This window comes from Meleagris gallopavo, chromosome 4, assembly GCF_905368555.1.
Source record: "Meleagris gallopavo chromosome 4, MGAL_WU_HG_1.1, whole genome shotgun sequence".
Classification (NCBI taxonomy): domain Eukaryota; kingdom Metazoa; phylum Chordata; class Aves; order Galliformes; family Phasianidae; genus Meleagris; species Meleagris gallopavo.
Window position 1 is genome coordinate 1,433,027 of NC_139407.1, and position 27,619 is coordinate 1,460,645.

The following is a 27,619-nucleotide window of genomic DNA, read 5'->3' on the forward strand; positions in this document are numbered from 1 at the left end:
TCAAGTTGGATTTCAAGTTTGTATGGAAATCACTAGATGCAGAATGAATATTGTGCCTTGGTGGGAAAAAAAAAAAAAAAAAAGTCATAATCATGGTAGGGAGAAAAATTTTGTCTAGTTGGTTGACTTTCTGGTTTCAAATGTTTGATTTCAAGTGTTACTTATAAGTGTTATTCAAGTGTTTCAAGTGTTATTCATAAGTTCCTCAGAAGATGTTTAATATCTGCAAAAGTCTCTAAAGAGTGACATTTCTGAGACTGCTCATTGTTTTTCTTCACTTGAAAGCCATATCTCCTTTTTTTTTATTTATTTTTTTATTTTTTAACAACCAAAGAACTGTAAATATATTTATTACTGACATCAGGTTAAGGAAAGATGAGCTCCCTCAGATCTCACCTGAGCAGGACATTTCTGGCAATAGAGCTAATCTGAATTTAAAACCCATGACTTTCTGTGATGAGTTTTCAGAGATCAGCCTCTTTCATGTTTCTTCAGGTGCTCAACAGCACAGTTCTGAAAGCAATGTTGTGGTTTCATTCTTAATTCAGGCTTCAGATATTTCAGTCTTTTCCTGTGGACAACATTATGGATAAAAGATCTTGGATTCTGTGACAAAACTTGGCATGTGATATATAAAACCATCTCATTTAATCCTGATGTATTTGCTTCAGAAGGCAGTTTGGCATCTCTATCCTTTTGAAGTTTCCCACATTTTTAAATTCCTGCATGTCTTTGTTCTGTTTGGTGTATTTTTCTGTGCTCCATAACATAAAAATCAGTATTGAAAAGGCAAGTTTTTTTTTTTTATGGTTTACAAAACACAGCTGATTAGCCTAGTAAAGTCTGAGAGCTACACTAAACACTTCCCAAACTCCATACTCTATTTTTCTATCTTTGGTTTGTATGGTGTTTAATACTTCCTTGAATGACAGGTGTTTGTAGGATTTCTCAAACAGCTTACTATATTGACCTTTATAAAACAATCACGGAATTGCACGTACTGCATTTCCTTCCACTATGGCAAGGGAATGTGCTTTAAACCTCTGCTGAAGGACCATGCATCTGCAATGCATCTGAAGGTAATTAAATTGAAAATGAAGTTTTATTTCTGGGGCGATGCTTCAATAGGAATTCTACGTTTATTGTTGTACACCCTGCTGGTACAGCTCATCTCAGTGGCAGCTCAAAAATGAGCCTTTATAGTACAGGAAAGATATCTTAAAAGATTAAATATTAATAAGTGCCCATAATACACATCAATTACCAGATTTTTGGAAGCACGTACTAACTTCTTATTCAACACAAGCACGCCATAATGATGGTAAACTCATGGATAGAAGTGTATAATGCAAAGCAACTTCTTATCCTTGTAATTACACCAAGAACGTTTTTTCAATTGAAAGAAATTTTACATAAATGAGGAGAGTTTTCAACAAATATTAGAGCTGATCATTCATCAAGTGCAATTAAATTATCAGTGTATCTTTTTCTTTTTTTCCTTGCAAACTGTTCAGAGCACTGATAGAATTTTAAAAAGAATTCAACAAATGCTGCCTGAAAAAATTCAGTTTCTATGTTGCTGATGAGCAATTCACTTTGATGTGATATATATATATGATATATATGATATGTATATATGATATATATGATATATGATGTCATATATACTGTGCTATTATTTTTTATTTATATTAGAACATAAAGACAAATATAATTTTAATAGCAAATAAAATATCTTTTTAAAAAGTATTCCAGAATTCGTGAAACTTTAAAGATTATTTTTCCTAATAAATCAGTAGTCACCTTTATACTAAGAACTGATAAATAAAGACAGGACTGAGCTTGCGGATATTTCTTAGTCTGTGCATGGATTTAAAATGCTTGAAGTGCTTCAAAATTTGGACATATCAACACTTCTTTCTTGTGTTGCACATCTGGTTAATGTCTCTGTGCCTTCTCTGGCTTCTGAGTATTAGCTTGACAAGTTATATGTTGATGTATGTCTAAGGTGATCTAGAATTCCTTTTGAAACCAATATTGCCTAAGCCTGCTGAGTTTTTCTGAATTCAAAGAGTATGTTTAGCTGAACGCTTACAGGAATGACCTGAATGTTGCAAGGATTGATTTTTATAAATTACATGGGGCATGCAAGATTTGTTTACAAACTCTCAGAAGAAAGATAGCAGTTTTCTCCTTGCAAAAATAGTATCAAAAAAATTCTTCAATGCTTCCATTGTGCTGTGGGATATGATTTGGATAAGATATTGATTGGTTCATTTAGGAGATTCGATGAGAAGTGAATATGAAAAGACATGAACATGCAAATAATGTCATACCTGTACTGCTTTTTAATTCTTGCTTAATTAGCTATGGGTCAGAAGCACAGCTTCTGAAAAAAAATATGGAAGGATTTTGAATTTACCAAGATGATATGTAAGCAATGGTTATGAGAAAGATACTGGAAGTAAGGAGTCTAATTTGCTCCCTCAACACATGCATTTTCTCATGAATTTTTAAAGAGGAATTTTTATTCAACTCTTGTTCTTTCATAAAGCTTCAAAGGATGATATTCAGTTTATTGCACTCCAAAGGTCCCGGTGCAATCAAAAAGGGAATATTCTCTATTTAAAGAATTCATAATCTTGGGTCCTTTTCTAAAATTCTGCAGTAAATTCCTCAAAAAACAATACATTTTTTTCATTAAGAACTAAATTTATTTTTTCAAGAAAGAGTAAGTTCAGAATTGTGAGGATACTAGATGCTGAAAATCTGCAGTTCCTCAGGGATACTTGATTATCATTTTTCTATTCACTGTACTTCATTTCAGAAACAAATAATGAATTTTCAGCTGTTCCAGAAAGATATTTCATTTACATGCCTGTTCCTGTATTGATAGAAGAGCTAAAGATTTGCTTCTGAAAAGACTTCTTGTTAATTGTAAGAGATGGACTAGGAAAGTAGGTTAAAATTGTGTTGCTAGGGAACAGAAATGCATCCTAGCAACTGCCACTGAAAATTAAAATTGTGTGTTTTAAAGACAGTTTCAACCCACAGCAACTTAGTTGGCTGATATAGTTTTCTTGAAGATGATTAGTTTTGCGTTCATGGTCTTTGCTATTTTATTAGAAAAATAGTATTCCTTATTTATAGTTGTTGACTTAGAAAAGTAATGTCATTTTTTGCCCTTTCTGGTGTCTCACAGTGTGCTGATAGCATGCTTGGTGTTCTGTTGAACTAGAACCGTAGCTCTTAGAGATCCTCATTTCTCACTTACAGGCAAGATTCATAGAAAGGCTCTCATTAATCTGGGTGTAGGTAACCAGTGCCCTAACATTTGTTCTAATTAATGATTCTTTTTAAGTTCAGGGACTGAACATCTGAGGGATGAACTGTGCAGATATGATCTCAAGCTATTTTTAGGAAAAGAAAAATTAAAATTAAAAAAGAAAAAGAAAAAAGAACCCACTTTTTGGCAGTACTTTCATTCCCTTCCTGGACTCACATTCTTTCCTATGCTGCTGTCAATTTTTGTGATATTTCTTCTCATGTCCTTAATATCTCTTCCTTTCCTTCAAACCTTTTCTCACTCCATCTCCCACTTTTTATTTGGTCACTCTTTTTATCTTGCCATATGTTGTCGTCTTGTACCTTCTCTCTTTTACTCTCCCTTCTTCTCTGAACAACTTGGTTATACTCATTTCCTCCCGTGAACTTTTGCTTTGGAAAACATGACATAGATCTTTATGATTCATTTTGGCATTGCTGATGACCATCAGAGCACATAGGCTGAGTGGTAGAGAAAAGCCCTCTGTATTTTGTGGTGCTTTGCAAGCTCAAGACCATCTGATCTACATCCATATATGTTCTACATCAAATATTGATGTATGTATAGACACAGAAATACATTCATAGCATGATTCAAATTTGTGAGTATATTCTTATGTGTGTATGTAATACTGTCTTAGCCCTTCCCTATTTGCCAAAGTAAATACTGGTGTAGGAACAATATAAAATAGGCTCCAGCTTGTGTTATCTTCCTGTATGATATACTTGATTTAATCTTGGAGCAATAGAAAATAATTAAGTATGTAAAACTGGCCATGAAGGTGTTATGATCTGAAGTGCTGTCTCTTTCTAGAGAAGGTCTGTCAAGGAGTAGGAACTCTGAGGGAGGTTTGGATATTGAAAATGAAATAAGGCACAAGAGATGAAGTGAAGACAATCAGGTGTGATAGAATTTAATTTTTATAATGATCTCAGGAAAACTACCAATGTCTGCAGGTGAATGCTGCTAAGCAGCAGCTTCTGGTTGTGGTTGGGACACAATATATTCAGATTTACAGAGGAAGAACATGAATGAATCAAGAAATTTTGAAGAATCGGTCAGTTCTTATAGGTGTGTCAAGAGGAAGACTAGAAATTTAAAGTAAAGGAATCGTTTCTGTATTGTGGTTTGAAGGATTGGAGTAACATAAAAAATAACTGACTAGAAGTGCAAGATTCATAAGTTACCTTTGGTGTACTTTGGTTTTGGTTTAGTTTTGATAGTGACTGTTGTGAATCAGTTGAACAGCTCTTCTTTCACTCACCAGCCAGAAAGCAGCCAATCAAACCCAGCAAATTTCTTCCTGTTGAACCACTGGCCATTTTTACACACTTCATTGTCAAAAACAGGGAAATTACTGTTTGCAAACTGAGAGTAAACAGTAGATTATCCATGTGGACAAGAGATGTGGTTTCCCTCTTATTTGTTATATTTCCACAATCTGGATGTGTTTGCTAAGGCACATCTCAAGTATACAGGCCTTTGCCATTTAAAAGACTATAGATCAGAACGAACAGTTAAAAATTAATCTAAAGCAGTAGACAAAAGATGCACAAGTTCCACCTCCGTAATGCCTTGAGAATATCTCATACACAAAAGGAGCTGCTATATCCTGTTAAACAGCTGCTGATGAATTCATTTGATGTATGGCCCTGTGAAAAATATATCATTTATTGGTTCTTGCCTGTTCTGTGAAGGACACAGGTACCCAACTCATAAAAATACACACTTGTTCATGTAGACTTACACTTCTACACGAGACCACAGTCAATAAGCTCATTTGGCTATTACAATGTTAATTTTATGGCAACTAATGGTAAAAAGTCTGCTAAAATCTATTTACCTAAACATGCAATTAGATAGAATTTAGAAGACTAGTTGCTGAGCTTCACACTCCCACATAATTGGAGTGTATTTTTGACTTTATTTCATTTTAATCAAAGAAATGGGATATTTTTGCCTGCTTAATTTGGACTGGATATTCTGTAGACTGTTTAATATTTTTGTAGAAACTCTTTGCTTCATTGAGATCAAATTTGTTTGTCCCCATAGCAATGGAAGTGTAATAGTGTCACCATGGTTACAGGTTAAGAACAAGAAAACGTTACATGGAGGATACTTAAATGATGTATTTCTAAGTAAAACAGCAGAAGAGATTATGAATAACAAAGTTATTCCTTACTGTGATAACATTTTAGTGGGTTTTTTTTCTGTGTCAAAGTTTTTTAAACTGTATGATCTCCTAAAAACTTTTTTAACCATTACATACTTAAAACTGAACAGATTTTGATGTGATCCATGACTGCATTTTAATAATAAAGCATATGCTCTTCTGATTAAGAAGTGTAATGTAAATGTCTTGTATCCCTCACACTCATCCCTATGATTAAGTAGACTTAAAAGATCATATTCCCAGAAGGAAGAGGACCAAAAATGCTGAATATAATTCTTGGGCAGCTGAAGCTTACCCAAATTTTACCCAAATATTGATTACTGAAGTTTCCTATTAATATTTAATGAGGTTCATTAATCAGATAGGATTTTAAGTGATGTCTGCTTTTTCCAAATTACCAAACAGAAATGATGGGGTTTTTAACATGCTTCTATAACCCAAGGACTGATATTGAGGAGCTTCATACATGCTTACCTGTGGGAAAATAAGATTTCAGAAGCTGTAAATCTCAGGCAATGTTGTGAATGTCTGACTCATTTATTTATCCAAATTCACTAGAATTATACTCTAAATACCTGTAAATACAACTGTGGTTGAAAAAGAAAATATGTAATAGATAATTGCATTCAACTGTAATGACACAGGATACAAGGCAACAGATATTGGGTTTTTTGAAAATCAAAGTTCTTCACATGTTCAATCTTTGAAGGAACATAAGAATTCCTGTCTAGCTTAGAGAATCCAAATATCCAATAATTTACAAAGCGTTTTCTACTAAAGGAGCATTATTTATATAAACCCAAAATTTGACCATGTGCAGAACTAGTGAATTACATGCTCATTTGTATTGTAGCTTGTGGGCTGAAATTGTTTTGGTAAGGTGATGCTCAAGTCAATGTGTGAGATAAAGCTTAGTTCACCTTAATAAAAGCAAAGGAACTGAAGTTTTTTAGGGAATGCAAAGTGGTAGAAGTCACTGGAAGCAAGATGGCTATCCCTGGACCCAAGATCATGACACATGCTACCTTAGCATCCCGAGTATATTTCTTTTAGAGGCATGTGTTCCTATTTCATGCTAGATTCACAAGCATTGAAGTAATGTATCCATCTTATGTCTAAATTTATTTATTGGCATATTTTAAGCATCTCTTCGATACTCCCTTGAGCTCCAGCAGAAATAAAGCTGGTGCGCACACTAACCATGAGTGCATGTCAGTTCCATCAACAACCCACTCCCTCAATCAAGACAAACTCTGCCCAGAAATAACTACATACAGTAGATGCTAATAAAGGGCTGTCACAAAGATGTGATTAAATAAAAAATAGGATAGTCCTTGTAAGCACAGCTAAAGCCTCAATAAGCTTAGAATAATGAAAAGTAATCAGCACTGTGTCTGGATTCTTGATTAATAGCTAACTAAATCTCACAGCCTGCTGAATATGGGCGTTAGATGAAATTAGAGGTTAGATGAAATTAGATCCCAGCAGTGTGAAATGATCTCCCATTTAAGAAACTGGTTTGGTAATCTTAATCAGGTCCTCAAAAGATTTCACTTTACATTATCAAACCACTTACTGGTTTGCCAAAAGTTGGTAAAAGTAGTAATGTACACCACAATGAGCTATAGTTCAGGATAAAAGTGAAACAGATCTATTGAGGAAGTGCTTGCACAGACTAAGTTCCATCTATGATATTCTGGTTATCTATTCCTTCATCAACAACAAAGGTAGATCTCATAGTGGTTTTCTCTTTTTATATATATTTCTTTGTGTGTTTTAGAGATTGGGATATGCAGGGGAGAGTGAATTAATTGGAAGTGGAAGATCAGTTAGAGATGATTTGCCTATTTTCCACTGCATTTATTCCCACATCTTCTTATTTTCATCAGTATTTATTTTAGTTTTAAATAAGCATCTTGCATTTCCTATATTCAAAGGTATGTTGTTCAGGAGCTCGACAGAAAATTGACAGTCATAAATAATTGCTCTGTGAAAGTCAGACAGCATCACCTAAGTCTCGAAGCACAGCTGAACAGGCAGCATATTTAATGAAACCTTAACAGATCCTGAAATGTGGTTGACATGAACAAACTTTTATGATTAAATTAAGGATTGTTTCCAGTCCAAAAACCCAAATTAACTACAGCAAAAACAATCCTAATGGCTCCAGCACCCTAAGCAGGATTAAAGAAAATGTGAGCTAAAGCTGACAATGAACACTGATCAAAACTTCAGTCTTTTTAGCCCTAAGGTAATTGAGTTAGATTTCATCACTTAATCCTTAAGGTATAAAATAGGAATTGAACTTGTGGGGTGATGCAAGCTGGCTATGAAATTAGGAGACCTTGGCTCACAAAATATGAAAAGTTGGCATACTCAACAGAAATGATGTTCAAAGTAGTTCACAGTAAGAATGAGAAAAGCAGCTTGTACTGCTCTGGAAGAATAAACAGCAGTTCTCTTTTTTGCAGCACTCATATTTCACTCATTAATTAGTATTAGGGAAAAGAAAGTAGAATATATGTTAAAGTAGGAATAAAAATAGTGATCCTTTGAAGTTTCTAAACATTAACAAGTCTATTATGGAACTTATGTGTAAAATATAAAAATGTTTCTGTGAGGAAATAATTCTGAAGGCCAACATTTTTCGTCATCTTTGTAAGAAAAAGACATCTAACTAGTTACATTAAATTGTATATTTTCCTAACAAACAAACAAAAACTAGCAAGAAAGATAACACTTGAAAAAGATTTGAGTAAATAAAAAATAAACAATTTACTTTTGGTAAATGTTATATTTTTACATTATGTTTCCATTTGCTACTCTGCCAGCATCTTCACTCTATGTGTTTGCCTCTTGAGCTTTTCAGTAAAAATAAACAAAGGCAAAAAAGAAAAAAGAGGAAAAATGTGAGGTAAAGGACTTTAACTGCTTGTACAGCATATATTTTGTATTGCTAAAGGGAATAAATAAGAAAATTTATTATCAACTGACATGTATGTAGAAAGATACCATGAAATTGCAGGCCTGTTTGATCAGTGTTCAGGGATGATTTCTGCTGGAAATAGCCCTGTGACTAAAGGATCTTCAGATTATGTGGAGAAAACACCACTAGGAGTAATCACATTTTGAGAGAAGCTAGTAATAAGATGGTGCACTTCCTTTCTGAACAACAGCAGCAACAAAACAACAGAAAGCATGTGTTTTTCAGGATGTGTTGAATGCAGTACCTGTAGAAACAAGCGTGGGAAGAGAATGTTACTCATCAGCATGTCCATGATCTTACTGATAGTCATGGGCAATGAGCAATACATGCCATTATTTCTTTTCTTTAAGAGGTACATTTATTGTGCTAATTACCCTTGTTCCAATTAGCCTGCCCTGTTCTGCTTTGATTAGACTTCATGATTGGTTAAACTTAATGATGATTATCAGATGCTGGTTTAAAATGTTTTAAGGTAAAGCTACCAGATTGAAAGTGTTGTTCAATACATAGCAGCCTAGTGTAATATTTCTTACTCAGTTTTCACACATTGATGTAAGCTGTCCAGTGAAAAGTTCCAGAAAATAAGGCACTCTGTGTGTTGGGGAGGGGGAAAATAAGCAGTAGGTTTCATTTGTGCACTCTGCTTGCTTGCAGATCCTGAAGTCCTGTGAACAATTTTGGCCCGACTTGGAGTCTGTAAGGGCATCTCCTTTTACTAGAGTAAAGGGAAAGGGTAGATTAGATGGTGGGGTTTGATTTCAACCTGAGGTTCTATTCAGTTGTCCTAGGTTCCATTTGGTTTCCCAGCTGAGGATGCATTTTGAAGACAAAAAAGAAACATGGCATGAGATTACATTGGGAGCAACATACAGCTGGAAGCCATTCCAAAGAGCTGTATGCGGTTTCATGTTTCTGCCTCCATACTTCTCTCTGTAATAAAATTACATGTGGTCTACCTAGTCTTCAGCAAAGCCTTTGACACTGTCTCCCACAGCATTCTTTTGCAGAAGCTGGCAGCCCAAGGCTTGGATGGGTACACTCTTGGCTGGGTAAGGAGCTGGCTGGAGGGCCGGACTCAGAGAGTGGTGGTGAATGGAGTTAAATCCAGCTGGCGACCGGTTGTGAGTGGTGTTCCCCAGGGGTCGGTGCTGGGGCTGTCCTCTTCAATATCTTTATTGATGACCTGGATGAGGGCATCGAGTGCACCCTCAGTAAATTCACAGATGACACCAAATTGGCTGGAAGTGTGGATCTGCCTGGGGGTAGTGAGGCCTTACAGAGGGATCTGGACAGGCTGGAGAGCTGGGCTGAAGCCAATGGAATGAGGTTCAACAAGACCAAATGCCGGGTCCTGCACTTCGGCTGCAACAATCCCAGGCAATGCTACAGGCTTGGTGCAGTGTGGCTGGAGGACTGCGTAGAGGAAATGGACCTGGGGGTAGTGATTGATGCTCGGCTGAACATGAGCCAGCAGTGTGCCCAGGTGGCCAAGAAGGCCAATGGCATCTTGGCTTGCATCAGGAATGGTGTTGCCAGCAGGAGCAGAGAGGTGATTGTCCCCCTGTACTCAGCACTAGTGAGGACGCACCTCGAGTACTGTGTCCAGTTTTGGGCCCCTCACTGCAAGAAAGACATTGAGGCCCTGGAACGTGTTCAAAGGAGGGCAACAAAGCTGGTGAAGGGTCTGGAGCACAGGTCTTATGAGGAGAGGCTGAAGGAGTTGGGAATGTTCAGCCTGGAGAAGAGGAGGCTTAGGGGAAACCTCATTGCTCTCTAGAACAACCTGAAGGGAGGTTGTGATGAGCTGGGGGTCGGCCTCTTCTCTCGTGTCATTAGTGATAGGACCAGAGGGAATGGTTTCAAGCTACGGCAGGGGAGATTCAAGCTGGACATTAGGAAGTATTACTTTTCAGAAAGGGTGGTCAGGCACTGGAATGGACTGCCCAGGGAGATGGTGGAGTCACCGACCCTGGGGGTGTTCAAGGAAAGACTGGATGCTGTGTTGAGGGACATGGTTTAGTGGGAGCTATTGGTAATAGGTGAACGGTTGGACTGGATGATCTTTTAGGTCTTTTCCAACCTTGGTGATTCTATTATTCTATGATTCTAAATAAAAATAAATAAAATAAAATTAAGTCGTGGTAAGAGAGTGATGCTACTAGCTGGGATTAAGCGAGAACATTTTGGGAAGCAGAAGTAGAGCTTCACGGAGCTACTACAAGTTCTATTCTGTGCTGGACCTATTTAGGAATTGACATCAGAGGATAGACTAATTATTAATATCATGAAAGTGTTGCCTGTGAGATACTCCCACTAGTATCTGAGAACTGCAGGAGCTCTCAGAAGTAACAAGTGTGTATATGCTATGATAATTTTTTTTTCTCAAAAATGTACTTGAGTAAATGCTCCAGCTAAGGAAATTAATCTTAACCTTCCCTTTAAATTTTCATGTGAAAATACACACCCGTTTTTTTGTTTGTTTGTTTTTTTGTTTGTTTCCCTAGGAACTTAATCCAGCAGAAGCATGTAGACTAGATGGTTATGTAAAACATTGTTTTTGTTTGTTTGTTTGTTTGTTTGTTTGCTTGTTTTCAATTATGGTGGCACTAAGTGTAATTCTGGACAGAAAGTTTCTGCCATTAGTTCTCATTTGATGAACAGCTGAAAGACTTCAATCCTGTATATGAGGTCTTCAGGTAAAGTATGTAAGCTTGCACTTAAATCTATGCAAAATATGTTGGTTTTTTTGTTTTGTTTTTGTTTGTTTATTTCCCTGGAGAAAAAAAAAACAAAAAACTAATGTTTATTGACACTGTTCAGGCATTCCATGGCCATTTTCTGCCCCATTTTCTATCCTGACTTTGAATCAGAATGAGTTCATTTTCCAAATTTCCATAAAATACTATGATACTGTACAGTAAGTAGAGAACAGAAATGTGAAGCTTGCCAAAGGATATTGTTTTGGACAAAATTTTGTTGGCAAAAATTTGCCTGTTCTTACAAGACCTTGTGTTCTTCTCAACATTACCCTCTATCTCTATTTGTTTACAATTACAATAACAATTGCAGGTTATTTTAAAGAATTAGTAAAATTAAGGGGATAGGCAAAAGACAATCTAAAAACACTTAAGAAAGAAGCTGAGTAAAGGAATATCAATAGAAACAAAGCAGGAAAAAAGAAAGCCTCAAGGATGTGTAAGCATTACTCAGCTAAAGCCAAAACTTGTTATCAAAACTGTTTTAGTTAACAAATTCAAAATTCAGCATCGTAGCGGGTGCTATGAAGAAGAACTTCATCCTGGCCAGATCCAGTACAATTAGATAGTTTCTTTTTATTAGTTTTCATACAGTTTCTTTCTTTGCTTTCATGATTTGTTTCATGCTTAGAAACGAATTGCTTTTACTCCAACATCTTTCTAAGAACAGACGTAAGAGTGATATGCTTCTAATTTCCTTGGGGAACCTTGTTAGTGTTGCTATTTTTATCCTGAAAAGTTCTGTCATATGGAATATGGGAGTTCAGATCATAAATCTGTGCTCTATCTGATATGAAAACAAAGATTTCTGGCGCTAACTGCCTAAATCCCAGATGAAAACTAGTTACTTGGTTCCATGATTATCTAAGTTTTTGGGTGGTCTTTGCTTTCAGCCATTTGTTTGACTCCCAGTCTGAACTATCCTTTTGAGAATTCTTAATTTCAAATACATTGTGCTCCCACAAAAAGGCTGTATTTTGAAGAATCAGAATTTCTTGATATTTAACCAAAAATTCCAGACAAGTTCTAACCTTTTTCCAGCCTCACCCATTTTTTTTGCTGATTATAGCCTACAATCACATTGCAAATACGTGAACAAGGGCATGCCTATGCTGACAGGTGCAGGCAGGTCTCAGCACACTTTGGTTGTGGAGCCAAAGCAGGGCAGAGACACTGAAATATAAGGCAGAAATTCCAGCTACCTTAGTGCCATCTTTTGCACAGCGTAATACAACAGCTCAGAGTTCAGTGTTCTGCAGTTCACCAGCAGGAAGAATTTTTCTGACTGTTAATCTTCAAAGAAGAAAAAGTATTGCTTTTCAAACTTGCATAGCAGCTGCAGCTAACCATAAGGATCAAAGTTGTCACACTAATGTATGTCATATACTTGTTTCACTGCCTCAGAATCAGCTGTGTAAATGGCACAAAATTAAAATGTTTCACGAGATAAGTAGAACATTTTTCTTCCCTCAGCTATCAAATTGATTTTTAATCTCCCTATTTGCTATGTAGTATAACTTCCATTATCTAAGGCACAATACTACATAGAACATCGTAATCATAAGTGAGTTCTCCAACATCCTCTCTTTGCAAAATGAATCTTTACTTCTCCTAATGAACATAATACCATCAGTAATGGGTGGGTTTTTTTTTTTTTTGGTTTTTTTTTTTTTTTTTTTTGCATGCCTTCAGAATAATCACTAAATTAGGGAAAATGACATTACCACCAATGTGCTCAATGTGTATGCTGAATATTGGAAATGAGAGACTGTTTGCATCGCTTACATTCTGGCTTAAACTAATTCCACCCTTACTGACTGGTGGATAGAGACAGGTGTGCTGCTGTGCAGTGTAATTGCACAAAACTTCTACAGTAAACCCATAGTATGAAATTTTTTGTGCGGGCACAGTGTGAAAGTACTGTACAGATATGGGTCACAGCTTCTGAACATCAGGCACCTTGGCTGGAGCTAACGTATCAGAAAGCTCAGACAGATGCGCAGCACTTTAATGCAGTAATAAGGGATGTTAAGATTTCTTACCCTTCCACCCCTCATTCCCCACATAAATCCGTGTTTGACTAATGAAAAGTGATAAACTAATAAGTGATAGGTAGAAGTGTAGAATGAATGAAACCTCATTTCTTGTGGGCTGGTGCCTTGTAGTTGGTAGGTCTTGGTGGCTGAGATACAAAAACCCTAAAGCTTTCCCTATGATGTATTTATAAGCACTGGCATGCAGATTCCCGAGTATCGTAAATAAATGTGAGTGCCTTCTGCAGTCTTGCTGTCAGCCAGAAACTTACATAATTTTAATCCTCAGTTTGACTGTCTCTTTCTACAGAATATATGGAAACATAATAATCTTTGAGGTCAACATTCTTTTGTTTAATTTCAGCTGAAACAAGACTTTAAGTTCCAAAGCAATTTAGGAAACACACATGAGTATGTACTGAGCATAATCTACTTCTGACAGCACAGGAAATGATGGTAGAAACAAGACTGTGTTGTTCATAACTGTTGTTATGAGGTGACCACATTGCAGCCTTTCAATACCTAAAGGGAGCTTACAAAGAAGAGGGGAGTCAACTCTTTGAAAGGGTAGATAATGGCAGGACAAGGGGAAATGGTTTGAAGTTGAGGGAGGGAAGATTTAGGCTGGATGTCAGGGGGAAGTTCTTTGCTGTGAGAGTGGTGAGGTGCTGGAACAGCTGCCCAGAGAGGCTGTGGATGCCCTGTCCATCCCTGGAGGTGTTCAAGGCCAGGTTAGATGGGGCCCTGGGCAGCCTGGGCTGGGATTAAATGTGGAGGTTGGTGGCCCTGCCTGTGGCAGGGGGGTTGGAGATTCATGATCCTCGAGGTCCCTTCCAACTCTGGCCATTCTGTGATTCTGTTAGTGAAAAGTTAGAGAATACTGTTAATAATTCCATATGCCTCCATAGGGAAAATTGCTGTTTTACTTTCTGTTTTGAAAAGTTTGAGCTCAATTCTAGTTTATGCCTTAAGAAATGATGCCAAATGAGCTAGCTGCCTAGGAAATTCTGAGACACAGAAATAGGATGATGGGCAATAAAGCAAGAGGAGACAGGATTATGGACTTGAAAAATCTAACTTAATGTTGAAATTGTTCTGACGCACACACTGGCACTACAGCATTGAGGATCACCAGAGATGCTTTGCATTACTTCCATAGGAACTTAGGACCTTCTTCCAAAACAATATTTGAATGTTAATATGTAATATGTTACAGTTTTTCTGACTCAGCCTTTAAAAAGGAATTCCAGATACTTTGTCAATCCTTTTGAAGATCAAAGAAGCAACTTTTTACTGAAAACCAATAAATAATTCGGATTGTATTCAAAATACTGATGCAGTACCAGTCAAAGCAGAAAACATAATATTTCTCTGAGATAATATACTTTTGTGATGCATATGATTAATTGTTGAATTACACGGTTTATCACAGGATTTAGCACCATTCTTGGCAGATGTCATTTTCAATGAAATTTGAACCACAGTTTACACAAGTTCTCATAAGAAACTCATACATTCATTCAGGGAAAGGTAGAAATTAGGCCAGCAACGGCCCATTCAGAAATATGGAATAGTTAGGAGTGTGATCCCCTGACTGCCTTCCTGCAGCTTACTCTCCATTCACAGAAGTACAGGTCTAGCACAGCTTCTTCGTATTTACCTCTTCAATGTGTGCTTGTAATGACCCCAAACAGGCACATATGCATGTACACAGAGGAACAGGAGCTTTGAGGCTGTTCTCCTATGAAGGAAGAGATCATATTTTAAACTGGCAGATAAAATCCCTGAATTTTATCTCTTCATACACTCTGTATTTGTGAATGAAATGGTTGTTTTAATAGCTAAACTGAATACTCAGATACATAGGGTACATTTACCTCTCTCCTGAGGTACAGAGTAGAGCAGGGGGAGTTTATTAATGGAGTAAGGGACTCCGGTTGCCAGCAGCAATAGAAAAGAATGGGTATTTAGGTGGAGTAAAAGGCATTAATTATGTATGGCTCTTTTGTTGTTGCAGTATGTATCGTGCCTGACTGAATTTCTGACATCTTTGCTCTTTTCATTTGATCTCACTGTTCAGAACAGCAATATTCCAAGGTCTAATCAGGTTTTAAATTCAGAAGTAAAAGAGATTTGTTGCAGAAGTGCTCATAATCAGGAGCCAGCATCTTCCAGATTGGAATGGCACATCTGTTCTAAATTCTAGTTATGAATAGTATTATCTTGTGATTTTATGATCAGTAGAGTATACTAAAGAACATGTGGAAATGCATTTGCTATGCCAGAGGGTACTATTGACAGTCTGCACAGACATGTTCTCTCTGATGCATCCACAAACTCCATCAGCAACTTTTTTTCCTCTTGCAGTTTTGAGGAGGTCTTTCTGGAATATTTGAAATGACTCCTGCTAGACATAGATAATCAAAGATACCATGCATTGGCAGTCTATACTGAAGTACAAAAGTATCCTTTGAAGTATTTCTAGCCTGTTCAGATAGGAACTATGAAACCTACGAAATATGATGGACATTAAAGCCATATATAGTAGCGGCTTTTTCTGATCTGCTGCGTTCATGTAAAGTTGTCAGAATTATAATACTACTTCTTTGCTAAATCTGCTGCTTTGGGTATCCCTGCTGCAGCCAGGGCTGGTCCTGATGTACCCTGCAACCTCAGCCATCCTGGGTTTTGATCACTGTCAGTGACAAATTACAGACAAGGTAGATCTTTGGTGTGACTCTTATGTTCTTGTGAGTGTTTTGTGCCTTTTTTTTTTCTTTTTTTCTTTTTCCTGTAAATGGAGTTGTATTCCATTGCAGTTTTGAAGACCATAAGCTGAGGGGACTGTGCATTTATTTTCCAAATGCCTAGCATAAAGGGACACGAGCCTTTGGTAGCTCATAGGTGCTGCCATGTAAAAATAGCAATTATATGATTAATAATAGACACTTCATGACTTTCAAAGATTTTATTTATCAAGGTTTTATTTATCATTCTAAGGGAATAAAACAGAACTTCCATGAAAGCAGCAGTAATGGGATTCAATGGAAACCTTGGGCAATAAATCGCTGTTGAAAAAAAGTGTTTGACCTTTTGGAAGTTGATTGAATCTAGGAGATTTGAGATCCACCCCCAGTGCCTCCATCAATTTTAATACTATAATTTTAGTAAACCGAGGTCCCTCAAACAGGTCATGATGTGCTAATGTTCTCTGTGTAACCTTCAATTAATGCAGTTCTTGTTGTTTTTCAATTTATTTTGTAACTAGTTTGAAAAATTCCAAAGCTAACTAAAAGTTGACTGAATAACGCACTTTGGTAATGTGACTATGAATTTTAAGTCTGAATTTGCTCCTGTGACATAGTTCTACAATGAAGTAGTGTTTTGGATTGAGGAAATTTTTGTAAAGTTGGAGGGATATGCCAGTGAAATGATGCTCACATCTCTCCTATGCTGCAGTCAGTGGCTGAAGATCCAAGATTAGCCAGATGGACGTTTACTATGGCTTAGAAAAACTGCTCTGTTGTTATGTTTTACATAACACTGATGCCTTTGTAAGAAATTTCCACTTTTTTCCCCTGGTGTTTTCATCAACTAAAGGAAAGTTTGGTTTGACATGGCCTGTTAAATTTATGATACATGGTTACATTATTTAAATAACTCAGTGTCACTGACATGAGATGGGTTGTTTTATGGATTAATAGAAGGGTGAACTTAATGTTTATCATAACAAAATGGAAATTGTTTTTGTTCATTTTGAACATTCTTCTAGAACATATTCTATTTTTTCAGTGTCATAATTCTTCATTGACCTATGTTTTGCCTTTCAAAGTAATCCTGCTGGAAAAAAATAGATTTAAGGTTTCTCTCACCAGCCTAGCAAATACAGTATAATATGCTGTAGTAATTTTTAAGATTTCATTCATTTTCTATCTGCCTGCTTTTAAAAGTTATATGGCATATCAGCAAGTATGGCACCTCAGTGTCTAAATTTCATGCTCTACCAAGGACTCCTGTGGCATATCACTACTGCCAGTAATGTCCTTCGTATTTATAATAGCTAATAAATAGTGCAATGTCTTTTTAAAAGACTTTAAATACTATGCCTACACCTGCTACCAAGTATGTTGTTTTTTTTTGTCATACTTTAATGGTTATAAAGATATTCACCAGTATTTTCTAAATCTGCCAAACCTATTGAGTTAAATAAGAATCAAACTTAGTACATATTTTCTGTATTGATTAATGTTAATAGTCATGCTGCAGAACAAGATATATCCCTACGTTTCAGAGTTTATATCTGGCCTTTTAAACATTCTGATTTGAATTCTCCTGTTTATTTATTTTGCAGTTCTGTAGGACAAAAGACAAATTACCCCAAAATATATACTTGCTAACAAACTGATTTTTTAGACTACTGTCCTGATTGCAAAAGAAAATATGCAAAACTCAGAATTTCCCACAATGATGGCACCAAGCACTACTTCTTCTTTCCTCCTTAAGTCCAGAAGCTTTTATTCCATCATTCCATTAAAAATAAACCAGAACAAAGCACACTGCTGGAAACCTGCAGCCAGCAACTGCCATGTACCTTAAGCTGCGTTAGCTGTTGGCAGTGAACAAAAGCTTCTGCAATGGCTCTTTGAAGCAAAAAGGATCTCTTGGAAAATTAAAAGCAGTGGGGTTTTCCCACCTGGCCTTCCTGATAGACCTTCACAATCTCTGGACAGATTGACACTGCATCCTGTGAAGTAAAGCAATCTTAAACATAGTGGTTAAAAATCCTACCTCCTCTGATTTCCAGGAAAAAGTCCCAGTGGAGACGGGATTTCACGGTGTTTATCCAGACTCCAAGATACTCCTTGATGTTTGTAGGATTCCGTTATGCAAAGAACTGTTGTTAAAGTTCCTTTGACAGCAGTTTGACATCCACCAGCATGAAAGCTGATCCTGACTTGATTTGGCACAGATACTAGCAGCCAGCACAAGCCAGAGTTGCATCCAGACCCACGACTAGAGAGGCACAAACATGTATAATAACACCATTTACCACCTTTCCTGGCCTTGGCTTTCATAAAATATATCTCAGCTTATCCAAAGGATCTGGATAATTTCCTCACTTAAGCATTGAAAAATTATTTCTCCAATATGCTAAGCGTCTGATAGAGAATTCATGGAAGTGTGGCGTGATATAAATGTTTTATTAGCACTCATTTAGGATGACTTTACATTACTCACGTTTGGCACAGCCCTAAGTGAGTCATATGGTTATCCTAAATGTGCATCAAGAATGTATTCCTACTATAATGCACCAGTAAGGCCAGCAGGTCATCCGAGAGGCAAATATGAAATACTTGACAAGAATGACTCACCTCTGGAATGCAACTCTGGCTCCTGATAACTCTTTCTTTCCGTGCTCTGCAAGGGCTGGCATGTTTCTGAAGCAGGCTGGCACACCACAGGGGAAAAAAATACAAAACAAAAATCATTTGCCTTTGCATGACGCAAGGATGAAAAGCTGACTTGAAGCTATTTAAGTCTAATCAGCAAGCAGCTATGACAAGCAGGCTTAGCAAAGGGTAGACAAAATGAAAAACACGATGCACATTTCTGTAACCTAATGGTATGCTTATGTATCAGCCAAAAGCCTCAACAAAGCCTCAATTCACAGAAAAACAATTTTAATAAAGCTATTTATTCTAGCCTGTGGAATTTATGAGGACGTAGTAAACAAATCGAATATGTAAAGTTGTGTGGCTTGCAGTACAGCTCTCTGACATTGAAAAGAACCAATTGGTAAATGTAAGTCACTACATAATTAGGGAGGGGAGGAATGCTCTAACAAACTGTTTCCTTCCCACAGCCGACATCATGAGATGGTGCTTTGGAAATCTAGTGTCAGAACAGTAGTTTCAATACATTTATCTTCTTTCTTTAGTGACTCCCTCTATTGCTGCATACTTACCTTTCTTAGTACGTTTCAGTGTACTGTTCTGAGCCATGGGTATATTCTTTCAGACTAATCTCAAGCACAACTGCTCCTATTTTTATGAGCCTACCACAGTTTTGTCCTAAACACCATAGCTGTGGAAGAGGCTGAAAGGGACTGACCTGCAACTTGTTTGTGGCTGAAATGAAAATAAAAGATGAAATAGATCATAGTAGCTTATTGTTTTACTATGCCATCCAATTAATCCTGTGAGAAAAGAGATAATAAATTGAATGCAATATTAATATTAACTCCCATGAATGGTATTCCTTGTGGACTTTCTCTTGTTCTCACCCCACATACATTGGATTCCTTTCTTGCTTTTTCACTCTGTTATTTATGATTTCTCACTTTTATAATCTTGCCTGTAATTATTTCATATGAAGATCATCATCTGACTAGTAGTTTAGGTTTATATAACAATGGTAATATTTCATGTTGTATAGCAGTTTCATCCAGAACACTTCATATAAATGTGACACTTTTGGAAAGCAGATGCTTCTGGGAATGAAGAGAGTCAGGATAATGATGAAAATTTGAGGCTGAGGCAAAGGGCATACTATTATTGTTATTAAAGGTGCCGTTGTATCACTGTCATTCATGCAAAAATTAGAAAGCAGAATTTCTTTTTTAATTTTCTTTTTCAATGATGCTCTAATTGTGCAAGATTCAGTCACAATTGCATTCACAACATTCTATCTGCCTTCACAACTGTTCCCTTTGACTGATAAAGGTTTGGAGTGGCTGAATCACCAAGAATATTTGAACCTGTGGTGCCAGACAGTCTAAGCCTGCAGTATTAAGATATTTCCTGACTTCTCTTTTTTCTTTTTTCCTTCTTAATGCAGTGTCTTTTTTATCTTTCGTTAAAATTTCCCCTCTTTTGTGCCAGGATATTTGGCAGCTTCTGGGATTATTTTTACGGGTAGAGTAGTTATGCATTTACTAGGCTATGAATTCACTGCCTTTCTTTTTAAAAAAAAAGTCGAATGAACCACTTGCCTGATGTTTATTTTCCCTTTCGTTTCTCCAGTAAATCTCAGCATTAGGATTGGCTGGTTTGTATGTTGTGGCTATTTACTTTCTCCTAATCCTGCTGATTCGAGGTACCTTTGCTATTTGATGGCTTTGCCCCAAAAGTATGCAAACACAGTCATCCTTGTCACAGGATACAAGATACATCAACAGACTGACTAAGGTACTCAGATTAGGCTGGCCAAACAGAAATTCATGTGTTTTAAGACTGCAGGAGGAAAGAAAAGCAAACAAAAGGTACTATATGATGCTATCTTATTATATGTTAACACTATTTATAGATAACTCAGTTTTCCAAATTTCAGTAGAAATGTTTATTCAGATGGACCTAAGCAGGTTAAGATGCATTTCCTGTAACTGTGAACCTCAGCTGCACACCTGTATTAGATTTAATTATGTTCATTTACAGCTGCAGAAGAGAGGAGGATACTTTCAAGGCCTAATTTCTCTCACCTCTTTAGAATGCCTGTTTTAAGAGGAAAGGAATCAAATTTACAATCCCAGTGCACGAGCATGCCTCAACATGGTGTGTGTGTTTGTGCTTGTCTTTCTCAATAGCTATTTTAGCTTGGGCAGAGCAGGGACAATAAAGCCAGGGGAACTGACTGAAAAAATGAATTGTTGAGTGAAGTAGTATTGATGTTACTGGAAAAAGAAACAAGTCAAAATGATAAAGCATCACCATTAAGCTCAATTGATTGTCGAAGATTACATCTAGAAGACTAATATGCTACTTAATATGATCATTAGTAGTAAAACTGCAATCCCACTTGGGACTGCCTAGCTGTGATAGGCAGCAGCTTACCTAGCACACTGTGAACAATGGCAGCAGATAATGGACAGGTGACACCGGGTCTTCACAATCCCTATTGTTACTGAGAAGTGACAATAAGAGAATCCTGTGACATTTTACTTCAGGTTTAGGCACTGTGACTCGTAAGAGTTAAGATGCAGTTTTCAAAAAAGTACAAAAACAATAATGTTTTCTTGACGCTTTTAATCAGTGTCAAGGTGATGTTTTAGTAATGACAGCAGCCTTTGGAGATTCATCAGCATAATTGCTATTTTATTTTATTTTTTTCTAAGAGCCCTTATAATTATTGCAAGTGATTTCTGTCTTATATCACTCTTACTCACGGAGAAATAAGAATGTTACTCAGTATCCAGAGCAATCTAGTACGTAAACTAATCAGAGTAAAAAAGTTCTGTAAAGAGCATGTATGCATTCTGACCAGGTGGTAAACCACTCCTCTTTCTATAATCCAGATTGCTTTTGATATTATCTTTGAAGCTTTTCTTTTTTTGTGTCTAGCTGAAGTAAAGCTGTGACAGTTTGTGCTTTCAAAGAAGCCTCTGGTTTTGAAGCAGATTGAGAAATGGATGACGCGTTACTGATTTAAAGGCAAGATTTCCATTTTTAGTGTATGGACTGTTTTCAAAACAGAAGCTCTTTTGGTGTGTTCAGAGATGCAAAAGTCTCTAGGAGAACTACCTTTTGTCTTTTCCCCTTTTTCTGAGTTATCTGAGGTTTTTTGGAGGACTTCATAGTGAAAAACAGTTTGATAATGGTATAGCTCCATGCCATATTTTTTTCCCCAGTTTTCCACCACAAGAGAAGAAATAGAAGTTAAAAGGTTTATCAGAAACTGGGTAAAGTGCCAAATCACAGACAAGGTTTTCCTTAGGTCTGCACGTGCCAGGAAGGTAATGGATAATGGGCTGGTAGTGAGGTGTCATGCCAGGGAAAAATACTGACCTACTACTGAAGTCCCAAAAGGGGGAAAAAAAAAAAATAGTGGTAGCATAGGAAGGCTATTGCCAACAAGCAATAGGATCAAATAAATGAGTGCAGCTGCCAAGCAGCATCAGGAGTGTGAGTTTTATGGGTGTGAGCCTGGTTTTCTAATTCTGACTTTTCCAACTGAATAATAATGTACTAATGCTAATTTCTCCAGTCAGGCATCCTGAGGCGCTTTCTCTGTGTTACTATGATCACAAAGTAGGAGTCACAGGAAATGTGAGGATGAAATTTCCCTCATGGGGCTGGGTAAAATACAGAAGTCCTACAGAAAAGTTCGTTTTCCTCCCCTCCAGTATAATTCTGTCATTAATATATGTAAATGCAGCTCTTTGTGTGTGTGTTCATTCTTTACAATGAACATTCATTCATACAGTGCATACTTCAAACTTGACATTTCAGGTGTGTTTACCGTGCCACAAAACAGTGCTGATCCTCCTGCTGACATATAAGAAACAGCCTCACTGATTTGTTGCTCTGTGACCTGAGAGAAATTGCATAGGTTTTTGCCTGATCCATTACATACCCACACATTGAAAAAACATAATAAAAAGAAATTAAAATGGAAAGACACAGAGACATAAACATTTAACGTAGAAATTTTAGGATTTTTTTTAAATTATTCTGGTTTGAGACACTGTGATACATTAGGATATAACTCGTGAAATTCAGGACTTCTCAAGTGCAGAGGGTTGGTATATAACACAGCAAGATTTTAACTACACCCGAGCCAAATTTATAGGAAATTAAAAAGCTGTGAAACCTGGGAAACAGATTTCAGTAAAATATTAACTTTTTCTTTTACTAACAGACTTTCGCAGATATTCTAGTGTGAATTACTAATGTGCTTGAAATATATTTAAAATAAATACTTGACTGCAATTTGTGCTTAGAAGTAACTATTTGTTGTGCTGTACGTAAGTTGTAAGAAGCAGCTTTTTTATTGTTATTTCACCAGCCAAAGAAATGAGGGGTGGAGGGGAAGAACAGTCTAGAATCTATCTAGAACTAGAGACACAAACCACATTTCCCATCCTATCAAACACTCCCAGTAAATTCCTGCATACATTGCTTAATTTCCTTCACACTTCAGCTTGGCTCAGCAGCATTCATATACCTCATGAGCCAGCAATGAAGAAAACTGCAGGAAAGGCTGTAGAGGACTTATCTTTATCAATATGGATGTGATAGATAGGCTCCGTTTAGAATCTTACTAATTAGCTATGAAGGGGGCATTTTATATGTATATTTACATATAAATTTATATTTATAACACCTGAAGGAAGTTCACACAGCAGAAGGGCCATTTTGCCTTTATTTCTAACAGCTGAGGACCTTCAGCTGTGCCAATTTCTCTGTTGCAGAGGCAAAGAAAGGTCTAATGCATGCTTGCCTACTTTCCTTTGCAGTCTGTGCATGTGCTGGTCTGGAAGCAGTAATCCAGTCTACCTGTTATTTTTTACAAGTTTTCTGGGAACTAAAGCTGCTGTACCTTATTCTAAGGTTTCCAAATAATAAACATTTGAACTTGGTTCTCTGAAATGTAATTATTCTGCTGAGAAGGAGGGTACCTTGTAGCTGCTTCTTTGATCTGCCCCAATGGATTCGTTACTAAGTCACTGTGGTTGGTAAAGATTTCTGCTTTTTTGCCTGTCTGCATATGGTAGCAAAGTCTCTGCCACGTGTCACTGCTTTTGTTGGTGCTAATTATATTCTTGTTTCCTTTTTGTAGTAGATTCTGCTGTTTTCCTCTTCTTTTACTGCTTCATTTTGAAACAAAAAGGAAAAGTCTTTGTATGGGGTCACGGAACTTGTAATGTGATGTACTGATAAAACATTAATGATGTAATTTGCTTCTTAGTAAGAAATATTAAATCAAATTTGCTTTTAGAACATATGGTAATGCATTCACATGGAAACAATCCTGAAGGTTAGGGATGTATTTTTATGATGAGTTATTACCGTAGTCTGACTCTAGCCTTAGCCATACTTTAAAATAATGCATTGCCATAGCTATTTCACTAGCACAGACACCTCGTGTCAGACTCTGTGCTTACTTTTTGGAATGACAAAACACTCATTACAAGGGCCGTGTATTTGCTATAAACCCAAATAAAAATAATATCTGACACTCAACAAGCAAACCGTCTTCTTCCCAAAACACAGTAAATTAAAAGTATCGTGTACTGTAACTTCACAATGGAAATGTGAGAGCTGTTTTTAAAAATTTTATCTGCTATATCTGTTACTTTGCATACAATTAAGAACCAGCAATGGTGTTTAGAAAAAAAAAAAAAAGTCCCACATGTGAAGGGTTAAAGAATTATCTCTTTGCTGTGTTCTTTAGCTCAAGTATGAGAGGTTAATGGTGATTGCTGTTGTTTTAGATTGCTGGCTGGAGTTAGTTTGTTCCAGTCTACAGCTGGGAGAGGTGTTCCCATTCAATCCCTTCTTTTATGCCATTCCTTGGATTTGCAGGTAAGACAAGTTGTATTATCAAAATATTTGTAGTTGGAAAGCTGTAAGTTATTCACTTATATTCAGTGATAGTAGTATCTTGTGTTTTTCTTAGGAGGTGAGGGAAAACAGAGTCAGGATTGGTGGAATATCATAAAGCTTTTAATAAAAACACCATTGTTAAGAACAAAGGTAAATCTCGGTTGTACTTGGAGGTGTGTTCTGGAGGAAAATGACTTTCTCTTTATATGGGCTTAGTGCTCATGCATTGGAAGTACTGTAAATAATGGGAGTGGTGGCACTTGGCTTGGATGTAAGAATCCCAGTAGTTGCACGTGTTTCATTCTGGCTTACAAAAACCTTTTGTAACTTTTGGATGTGTGAAACTGAGTTCTTCTGAGGTTTCCTTTTATGCTATGGATTGCAGTAGTATTGTCAGTAAATGGTCTTGCTGTATTCCTTGCTGTATTGTACTGCAGTTGCTTTCCTCCTGCTTACGTGAACGCACTTCAAAAGTAATAAAAATGAGAGAGTCTAATGGACAGTGTTTTGTTACTACAGTAACACTGTAAAAAAAAACAAACAAACACAACATTATTTTTATTTATGCTTATGATGGTGTTTTAAAAGACAAGCTGAGGAAAGTGCTTTTAACAAGTGAAAGAGATGTGGTCACTGGAGGAGGTGTATTGCTTTCCACTTACTGCACAGCATGAAGAATGAGAACTTGGATTAAGTGCATGCAAAACCTGATAGTGTGCTTTGCTGCATGTAACTTTGTTGCTTAAGATTCTGCATTTCCTTTTTTTTTTTTTTTTTTTTTATCTTCAGACCTTTAGAAACAGTGTCATATTGTTAGAGATTGGGAATCTAGTGCTGGTGGTGTATTTAGAAGATAAAATTGTGTTAGCTGCTCTGCTGCTCTTTGATGCTGTTTGATTTGCATTTAGATGCAGCAATCAGTTTGCCTCTATTGATGTTTATTTTTTTAAGTCTCTCTTCTGTCTCCCACTCTTCAAACTTTCTGGACCTCTACACTCTATTTGGCATTTTCTCGATGGTTTCTGTGTTTAAGGTGGCCAAGAGGGAAAAATTCCTAAAAGAAGGAGAGGCAATTTGGCTGTGCTGTTTTGTGCTTGCACCTGGGTGGGAAGTATTAATACTGACTGGGGGTGCAAGCAAATGCTGTCTGTTTTAAGTACCTGGCCTAAATTTGTATAGCATAGATTCTACACTGTTTCTCCTCTTTTGCTTAACCCTGAGTTTTCTGGATGATATTAAGACACTAACAGGGCTGTGCATGTGCTCTTAGGAAAAAATTGGGCCTCATTTAATTTTAACCCGGAAAATGCAGAAGTGATGAAGTAACAGGGAAAGCAAATCTCTTCAGACTTAAAACTCTATAGCAGAAAATCATTATTTTTGTTCTGGTTTTCCTTTCTCCTGCAGTGTAAATCACATGCTTCATTGTGAGTTTTGCTATTTGGCAATGTTTTTTATTTATTCTTTTTTTCTTTTTCCACTCAATAAATCCTTACCAGTAGTGAAAACTGGAGATGAAGAATACCTTTCTGAATCTATGAATCTCTGAAATCAATGAGAAGTCTGCTTGTTAGATTATATACTTCAGAGTTGAAAAATGTCTAATTTGTGACTCAGTACATCTAGCCAGAAATGCTTAAACCCCTCTTCCCACAGACATAATCACAGTTTTCCTAAGCTTTCTCAAATAAATAGGATTCCTGTTACATCTTTGCAGGTATTCAGAAAATGGAAGAATTGTTTTTGTGGGGAGGCAGTGCGAGCTTCTAAAAGTGCAGGGAATGGTTTCTTCTCGTTGCTTTCTCTCTGTGCCATGGGAATCTGACAGAATTTGAGTAGGTAGTAAGTGAAGGCACCTGCTAGAAATTCCTAGTGTATTTCTTTTCCAAAACTACTCTTTGGTTCTCTGCCAGGGAGCTTTCTCAGTCTGCTTTTGTTCAATTGAACTCAGACATGTTTATTTCATGCATTTTCCACGTTGAGGTGATATGGCTTACAGACAGTGAAAACAAAGAATGGGGCCCCAGACTCAATACTTTCTGAGGGAAGAGTACGTTGCTGCCTAAGAATCTGGGATGGTGTTTGAAAGTGATTTTATGATTTTACTTTGGTTGTGCAAAGTAATCCGAGGGTTCTGTGATGGTTACGTACCATTCTTGGAACTCGTACTTGCAGTGTCATTTTGACAACGATGATTGAGAATCACCTCAAGGTCACTAGTGGTGAGCAAACGTTCTGTATACGATTCTGGTCCTCCAGAAGATATTTTAGATTACCCAGACTGTTCTTGACTGCCTATCTGGTCTGATTATGTGATGAAAGAGTGAAGTACTTGGTTTTATAATCATTTTATGAGGCACCATTTATTAAAGAGTGTTAAGTTTACAGAGAGAAAACAATAATCATTTGATAAGAACAATAATATAGACTGCATGGAATGTTGTTAGGCATCGTGTTAGACTTAATTACTCAGTGCTTTTCTAATATGAATGTGAGATGCATATTAAAAGAGCTTATCTGGATTGGTTTGACTTCTTTTAATATTGGGAGCAAAAAGAAAACTTGGAAGGGGACAGTAGTCCCTCAACAGGGGGGCTGGGGGTACGAAAGGGAACAAATCTGATTTTGTGTTGTTTTGTTTTGCCTTGAAATATACAAATCTGCTAGAAAAGAATAGTAGTATAGTATTTATATATCTATGTATATATCTAATCAAGCATGCACACAAGTGTAGTGACAGTGGATTTTCCTTAGATTGACAGGGTTTGTTGATGTTTTTTCCATTTACTGAAAAGACCAGGTAACATAATAAGATAGCCTGTAAAAAGCCAATGTAAATCATTAAGTGTATTCAGAAACTTAAAAAAAAAAAAAAAAAAAAAAAAAAAAAAAAAGTCCTTTGAGAAAGTTCTTATATCAAATGCTGCAAATGTAAGCTCTGGTGTGGAGCAGCATTAAAAATTTCTGTGCTTTCTAAATTGTTGCAGCAGCATGCAAAAACCAATCTCCTGTACATTTTGTTTAT

The 27,619-nt window shown here is 36.7% G+C and overlaps 1 protein-coding gene and 1 long non-coding RNA gene across 5 annotated transcripts in view; one reads left to right on the plus strand and one right to left on the minus strand.

Annotated features, from left to right (window-relative positions):
- LOC146544392 (uncharacterized) overlaps positions 1-18,820 on the minus strand; it is a 79,639-nt gene extending 60,819 nt beyond the window's left edge. For 2 of the 4 annotated variants that reach the window (XR_014882801.1, XM_085221993.1), the window contains exons 1-2: positions 18,646-18,820; positions 18,062-18,286 (exon numbers count right to left, since the gene is read on the minus strand). Coding sequence is in view for 3 of the 4 variants with exons in the window: in XM_085221993.1 (XP_085078119.1) it covers positions 18,062-18,286; positions 18,646-18,707 (287 nt within the window). In the remaining variant the exon portion in view is untranslated. Of the gene's footprint in view, positions 1-13,605; positions 14,130-14,933; positions 15,015-18,061; positions 18,287-18,645 lie in introns of those variants that run through there. The other 2 variants (XM_085221992.1, XM_085221994.1) reach the window with 2 other exon arrangements.
- Positions 1-27,619, plus strand: part of LOC146544393 (uncharacterized) — an 80,567-nt gene that overhangs the window by 11,878 nt on the left and 41,070 nt on the right. The window lies entirely within an intron of this gene.